Source organism: Pteropus vampyrus, unplaced genomic scaffold, assembly GCF_000151845.1.
Source record: "Pteropus vampyrus isolate Shadow unplaced genomic scaffold, Pvam_2.0 Scaffold243, whole genome shotgun sequence".
In the NCBI taxonomy this organism is placed as follows: Eukaryota; Metazoa; Chordata; class Mammalia; order Chiroptera; family Pteropodidae; genus Pteropus; species Pteropus vampyrus.
Window position 1 is genome coordinate 1382504 of NW_011889024.1, and position 8093 is coordinate 1390596.

An 8093-nucleotide genomic window follows, 5' to 3' on the forward strand; every position below is an offset into this window, starting at 1 on the left:
TGCGACAGCATCAATTTCACCCCCGCACCCGGCGGATGTGCGGAGAGGGGTGGGCGAGAGGGAACGCGTCTGGGGACGCGAGGCAGCACCGAGAAGGGTGGGGTGGGGTGGGAGTGGTGAAGAGGAGGAGCGAGGTTCCAACTCTGGGTTCACTCTTTTTCAAATCAGTCTCTAAGAAAGGGAGAGGGGGAAAAAAACTTTTCCAGTGCCTCTCTCTGCCGCTCCTCCGGGCTCCCTCCGCCCCTCGCAGTCGTGACTGGCTTCTCCCCTCTCGCCCCCTCTTCCCCAAATTTGACAACCGCTGACAGATTAACAGGTAGCGGCGACGGCAGCTCTTCCCTCCGAAAAGTTGACGTTAACCCTTCGGCTTCGACCCACCTCACTCACCGTGCAAATCAGACCCCTGTCCCCCATGTAAGAAGCTCCACGCCCCCCACCCCCAACGCGCGCGCGCCCTCACCATGATCAGCGTGTGGTTCCTCTGCTCCGCCGAGGCAGCCTCCGCATCTTGCTGGGGTTTGCTCTGGTGCTGCTGCTTGCCGGTGCCGGCGCCGGATTTCTTGGCCCTCTGCTCCAGGGTGCGCTGATAGAGGCTCACGGTGTCCCGGCGCTCCAGCTCCAGCTGCTCCACCTGAGCCTGCTGGTACCTGTTCTCGCAGTTGACGTGGTGCCGCCGGCAGCCCTCGATGCGCTGGCGGAGCCGCTCCACCACGGTGCTGTGCTTGGGAACCGCCGCCGAGGCACCGCCGGGGCCCGCGGAGCCGCCGCCGCCGCAGCCGGCAGCGGGGTGATTGCTACTCGGAGCAGCTGGAGTACTATTGGGAGTATTATTCACAGCGATCCCGGCCCCGCCGAGGCTGCTGTTCAGGCTACTGTTGATGCAAATACTACTGCCATTCGCGGCAGCAGCGGGGGCTGCGAAATCCCCCATCCTGCTCCCCGGGCACACTATTTTGGAAGAACTTTTTTTATCCACCTCCCTATCAGCCTCCTCCTTGGGTCCAAGGATTAAAATAGTTTAAGTGGAACGCGGGGGAGACGCAAGCACATGGATGGAAACAGCGATCCCGACGGGGCGAAAAAAAAAGGAGGAGAGATTTGGGGGTGGGTTTTTTTTGTTTCCCTTTTTCTTTTAAACTGTAAAGCTCAAGGAGAAAAAAGGGGGGATCAGAATGCCATCAGACACCTATCGACAAAAAGAATCAACAAACTGAGCCAGCAGCAAATCGGGTTGCAACTCAAGGGGAGATCCGCTCCTCGCCTGCCTTCTTTTTATAATCCATTATTTTCTAATAAATTCCAGGAGATTTCCGGTGGTTGGCAAGCATTTTCTCCCTACGTACCGAAAAACACACCCCATGTACACACACAAGCATATGCCTCCAGTGCGGACACGCGCGACACACACTCACTCCACACCGCATCGGAAAACGGCAAGCTTGCTTATTGCATTTTCCTTCCACAAAAAAGTTTTGGTGTTTATGCCGCCCCGTGTTCTCAAAGTACTTTGGCTGCTCAGTTGCATTTCACAGGAACCTAGATATCGAATCCTCGGGCTGGGGGAAGTAAACACATGGACAGTCCGAGGCGACTGCAAAAGTAGATCGGTGAAGTCCTTTGCAAAACGCCGCGCGGAGAGCAGCCCCTAACGCTCGGCTGGGCTGCCGCTGCCGCCGCTGCTCCTGCCACCATCACAATGATCAACTGCTCGCCGCCGCCGCCGCCTCCTCCTCCTCCTCTCGCTCCTCCACCTCCTCCTCCTCCTCCATGCCAGCGGAGTGATATCAGGACGCGCGAGCTCAGTAAACACGGCAGCGGCGGCGGCTGGAGGCCGTGAGACAAGCCCCGGGACACGGCGCAAAACCCGGCCCGGACTCTCACCCGGCAGGAGCGGGCGCGGCACGCACCAGCACCCGGCTCCCTCCTCCCTCGCCTCGCGCTCCCCGCCCCTCCCACGCCCCCAAGCTCACTACTAGCCAGACTGGCAAGCCGGAGCTGCCAGAAAAGAGAAAAAGGAAGATTCTGGGGGATCTCGGGAATGAATCAACTTTTGAACTGGGGTGTGTGTGCGTGTGTGTGTGTGCGTGTCTGTGTGTGTCCGCGTGCGTGCGTGCGCGCGCGCGCGCGCGCGGGGGAGTGGGGGGTGGGGGAGGCACATGGAAGCGCCTAGCTGGATTTCCCTATTCCAAGAGAGGTATCAAGCAAGCCCAAGTTGTTGTTATACATTTATGCATTATATTGCAGAACTGTGCATGACCAGGCAGAAACATTGAAGCTTCACAGCAGTTTTCTGTCATCCCTATCCATGTGGAAAGAAAAAGGCAAATGAATGACTTGTTTTTAAAACCCAGGTAATAAGTCTTTGCTAGTAATAACCCTGTTTATGGACACTTGTTCAAACTGTGGGCCAGTCTTAACACACAAATGCTGAATTCTGAACAAAAATGGGCACCAAAAATCTTGGAATATTATTTAATTCGCTATACATAATGATTGTTATTAAGGCAATTATTGTTTTACTTACCTTTGGAAAAAAATTAAAATAAAGCAAGCGGGGACTTGGAGGTGAGACCAACAGGACATTTTAACACTGTTTTGAACACTAGGTGCTAATGACAGCAGTAATTAAGGGTCCTTCCTAAATCAAGTGGAAAGATCGCAGATTTCACGCACCAGAACTATAGGAAAAACAAAGCATTTCACAGTTTGTCATGACCGAAACAAAAACAAGCAAAAATAACAGGCTTACTTTATTGCTAGATATATTTCTTTCTGTTTCACTGAATTCACAAGTACAATTAAAATGGAATAGCGACCACAGCGAACAATCTAAACTCTTCAGCTTTCCAGATAGTGACTTAAAAAACAACAATAACAACAATTAAGGATCAGATATAATATCCTTCTATCTGAACTTAATCGGTTGCAAAGTTTTTTAAAAAATTAAAACGGGGAAACATTTCTGTGATCATCAGTAGAACAAAATCTTGATTGTGTGCTGTTAATAATAAGGCATTTTGTATTATCTCAATAAATGTTACGGAATTAGTTTTTAGGGTAAAAATACACCCCAGTTTTCTAAAATAGCCAGGAATAAAAGAACTTTGGATCTCATGCATTAGTCATGAGATCTGATTTAAACCATCTTCATTTCTTGGCATTGCAGATTAGCATTGGATGCTGTTTCTAACCTCATAATGTCAGCATTAAGAAGCTATATTTTTCTTCAATTAATCAGGTCTATATGGTGAACTATTCTCTTTAACATCCACTGGATTACATGGTAAAATGGGCAGCGAAATATTGATTAACATGGTGTGAGGTTACCTCTTAGTAGAGAAACTAGTGTGAGAGAGTATCTTTCATCAAAGTTGCCATACTTTTTCAGAGGGTGAGGTGACATATAATTTTCTGTATCGCCACTGCCCCTCCAAGTATGTTAGAAAATTAAACCGAATTAGTTTAATAGCAAGAAGTCGGATTAGATCATAAAAATAGAGAACATTATAAAAAATTGTGACTTCGCCAAGTGACCTTTGTGAAGTCACAGTATTCACTAAATAATATCTCTATTAATTCAGGAAATACATGGCTTCCCCATAAAGAGTAGGTCTGCATTCAGTCTGCGCTCTCATCACTCTACTTTGATTCTTACCCCTCCTCCTGCCCGTCGTGCCTACATCACCCACACAAGACAATGATTTGATTTACAGAGGCAGCAAGTTTGAGGGTCTTGAACACCGGGTCTTCAGTTTTGAGACTTGGGTTCTAATTCTAGCTTTTTCATTTGACTGACTTTAATTTTTCATTGAGAGTTTGCCATTCTGGAAAAAAAAATAATAATAATACAACAATAGTAGCAATATTCATTCCCATCAAGCTGCTTGCCTCTCCTCTCATAAAGAGTGACCAAAAATACACAAGAATAAGAATTTGCATCCTTCTCATGGAGGGACAAGCGGGCGGAGGAGCACATTCAATGGCTTTACCCCAGAGCTCCCCAATGATAAATGAAACTATTCTTGCACAACCACAGGATAGTTTGCTGCCCGAGGTGAGTGCATGAGTAGACCCTACAGAAAAGAAAGGTTGGCTGTTCATATGTATACACACACACAGGCACCCATCTTTTACCTCATCGAGAGGGTAGGAGTGGCCACAAACTCCAAGACCAAAACTTGGGGACAGGAAGGACTGTAAAACTGTGTGGTGGTCTGCGCAGTACTCTGCTGTGACGTACAGAAACCCCATCCTAATTGTGCAGGATTAGAAGAAAGAAGCAGGAAATGGACGAGACTTGGATCTTCTGCAGCATAGGCCAGTCACCCTGAATTTGAAAGGGTCTACTCCAGTGACCTTGGAAGAAGGTCAGAAGCCTTTACACACCGGCTACTTCGAGACTCTCATGATATATTCCTGTAAGGCTGCCAGCTTTGTTGGTCACCATACTAAAGAACACCTTGAAAGTCACAGAGAGGTCCAAGTTCTGGGGAAGCAATTTTAGCCTCTTCTCCCTATCAAGTGCTGTGATAGCATGACCATCTGTGAGTCTGCTGTGGAGCAAAACTTCCAGATCAGAGCTAGAGACACATCATCAGTGCTGTTGCTCTGGAATGGCAAAGAAATCTGAGGTGCCATAGCAGCGACGAGAAAGAAATTACGTAGGTGAATCCCGGCCTAGACTTTGATGATACCTCTCTGGTTGCCACAGAGAAGAAGGGCTTGATGAATAAGTACCTGTCTCAGGTTGTCCTGAGGCTCTGGCTCCGGGCCAAAGTTGGCAGTACTAAGGAGTTGAACTAGATTCTCTTTAAGCCAACTCTGCATCATCCTCCCATGTCCATATATTAGGGCCCAGGGTCCCAGTGTTATGAAAAAGGTCTTTGTATAGAAATGTCAGTGGATGAGCCACTTCTGCTTCCCTATTAATGTGGATGAAGAGAACTAGGTTCATAATTGTACCCTAAGATACTTGGTGACTAAGATAAGGTAGGAACCCTTTGCTACCAACGTACAGGTAAGCAAACCTTTATATACGCCCACAGAGTGGGCCCAGGCAGTTCTGATTTACTAGCAGCAGCGGGGTGTGCCCTTAACTGTCTAGCCAGAGCTGTCACTTCAATAATTCCACAAAAATAGTTATGGCCTTCTGTGTGCCAGGAACCCTTGGTAGGCACAGGGAGTGTAACAAAACAGCATGTAGAACACAGCCCTGATCTAAAACGATGGCCAGCCAGACTCGGGATAGGGTACGCAGTGATGGGACTAAGATGGAGTGTGTATGGGAACACATAAAAGGAGCTCGGAGTGCATGCTTGGAGGTCTAAGAAGGCTTCTCCAGAACTCACTCTGAAAACTGGGTAAAAGTAAGCCAAGCGAAGGTTGGGGAGCTAGGAAGCAGCCAGAGCAAGGCCCTGAGGCCTATTGTTCCAACAGATCCACAGGAAGGTTTCCTCTCACATGGGCGTGAGTGTGAGAGGGTGTGAAGAGAAATGAGGCCGAGGCTGGGGAGATAAGCAGGAGCCAGATCCTCCAAGGCTGTCCAGAAAGTTTAGACTATGTCTTTGGGACAATGCTGCCATTGAAAGGACTAAAGCTGATTTATACACTTTTTACTTTGCCAATGCAGCAGATGCATTCTAATATTTTCTAGAAAGGCTTCTGAGCCAATTAAGTTGAGGAAATGATCTGTGCCACATCTCTCTCTCTCTTTCTCTCTCTCTCTCTCTCTCTCTCTCTCTCAAAGATTCATTATCACTTTGAAGGCCACAAGAAATCTTGAAGCAAAGCATGTTTAACTTTCTTTAACCTAGCATTGCCAAAATCCTGTTATGTCCCACAGAATGAAACACACTATAGAAAGCTCAGCGTAGGAGAGAAAAAAATTCGAAGGCAGTTGTAAATCCACTTAAGTTCACAACCATTGCCTGGGCAGGAGCCTGTGACGAAGAACACACTCCCCTGACCATCTGCTCTGCCTAAGTGCCAGAATCACTAACTAGCACCTGGGGCTCAGGGCCGTTCCCTAACCTTAACTGGGTGTGTTGAATTGTGATCTTTAAGTAGTGGGAAAGCAACACAGAGGCAAAAATCCCAGAAGAATGAATTTGACCAGCCTTTTTGACATCGGTACTTTGAGTACGTTGTATTAATATCTATCTCTGTGTAGTAAAACTTCTTTATTAGGGGGGAAAGGTCAGATTTATTTAACTGAAAATCTTAATTATCTAATATCTTTAAAGATGTAGAGTTTCATTACTTTTGAAGCATGTACTCTGTCTACTATAACTGGTCTCTTGGAGCTATTTTAATGAGCTCCTTCTACCCTAGTAAACGAACTGATCATAGGTGACATCCCCTGTGGACCACGAGTGTTTCAAAAGTTTGTTTCCTTAAGTATTTAAATATTCCTAACAAGGCCCTGTTTACATTATTAATTTTCACTTTTTATTAAGAAGGGGTTTACTGAGCTCTAGACCATGTCATAAATTTTGAGAGGAATATGAATTAATAGAGTTTATTTTCTCATTCACGTATTTTAATATATATATGTAATCGTTTTGTGGTGATTAGGACAAAGGTTATCTAAAGTCCACGGTAGACAAATTTTTTAAAAGCCGTTCGTTCTGTTTCACATAAACCTCTGCTCTCAGTGCTAAATAATTTGATATAATGAGGCATCTGCCTTGAACAAGGTCTGGCTTCCATGTTAGATGTTTAAGACTTCTAAAATTTGGGGGAAATATTTATAAAGTCTTTGATTTACTGGAAGCATATCAGCAGGCAAACTGTTACCTTTAGAAACAATGATTTAATATATAATCAAAGAACTGAATAAATTGTACTTTCTCATAAACATTTACCGGTGACCCAGCAAAAGCATAGGATATAATTTCAATGATCGACATTCATTGAAAACTTGCTCTATTCCATCCAATAAAGTTCTTTTATTAGCCCCTCACTTCACTGGTTAAGAAACTGAAGCACAGAATGTTTTAAGGAGTTTTCCACAAACCACAGATTTAGAGTGGCAGAGTCGGATTTGAACTCAGGCAGTCTGACCCCAAAGAACACCCTACGGAAGGAACAGGACATGAAGTAAGCTCCTAAGGTTCTTTTTAATATTAAGATTCTACATTTCTATGAAAGTGAAATGACAGCGTTTTGCCCAGATCTCACATTTTTCGTTTAGGATTCCGCTTCGTCCTCAGCGCTGTCATCGCTGTTGGCATTCTCCTCTTCCTCTTCCCTCTGCTCCTTAAGTATTTCCAGGTATTTACTAGCTAATATCTTCTTTGGTAATATGTCTGCGAGAAACTGAGAAGTTTCTGACTCCTCTGCAGTATTTGATGAATCACTGTAAGCGAGCGCTTTCTTTTCTTTTCCACTGCCACGTCCGAAGGAATAAGTGGCTAGATATTGAACTAAGACCAAGGCGGCTTTAGCCATGAGCACCAGCACCTCCTGGTTGATGCTGGACACCTCAGGGGAGCGCTTCATGATGACCTGCATGCCGGACAGTGTTTAGAAGGAATTCAGCTCAGAAGTCATTCTTCTAGAAAGACATCTTTGCATTACGACTGTCTGCTCACCTGCTTATCCCTTGCTTGTGTTTTATTGGCGTTTGGACCTGACACAGGACCTGGCCTGTAACTGTGTTTGGGGAATGAGTGAAATGAGAGAGTAAATGGTTCACAATTTACCAAAGTTGGAAAAGGCGTTGTGACGGGTCCTGGACAGAGGCCCCGAGGAGAGGCGGGCTGTGGGGGCCATGCTGCAGAGACGATCTGACTACCGTGTAAGAAAATCATGGTAAGACGGGACTTATTTTTTTAAATGCTGCTTCTCAGGTGCTTGAGGTATTCTATAAATTGTCTTGGAGAGGTACAGGGGTGGAAGAGAGGCAGATGGAGTCAGGCCAGCCTGTTGCAGAATCTCACACTGCACTCTGCTCTCTGTCAGCATGGGGAAGGGGCTCATATTTACGGTACACCCATTGCCACGTGTCAGCTCTTAGGCAAGGCTTTTTCCATATGCTAACAAACTTAATAATCCCAACAACCCTAACTGTAACCCCAACAATGTAAACCAGA

General features: G+C 46.1%; 1 protein-coding gene and 1 pseudogene across 2 annotated transcripts in view; both read right to left on the bottom strand.

Moving 5' to 3' along the window:
- The window catches only part of MAML3 (mastermind like transcriptional coactivator 3), a 391909-nt gene extending 390117 nt beyond the window's left edge, over positions 1 to 1792 (bottom strand). For both annotated transcript variants that reach the window (XM_011374301.2, XM_011374300.2), the window contains exon 1: positions 461 to 1792. In XM_011374301.2, coding sequence (XP_011372603.1) covers positions 461 to 931 — 471 coding nt within the window. In that variant the 5' untranslated portion in view covers positions 932 to 1792. The remainder of the gene's footprint in view (positions 1 to 460) is intronic.
- A 5396-nt stretch (positions 1793 to 7188) lies between these two features.
- On the bottom strand, positions 7189 to 7512 carry LOC105301575 (annotated as a pseudogene).
- Between the last annotated feature and the right edge of the window lie 581 nt (positions 7513 to 8093).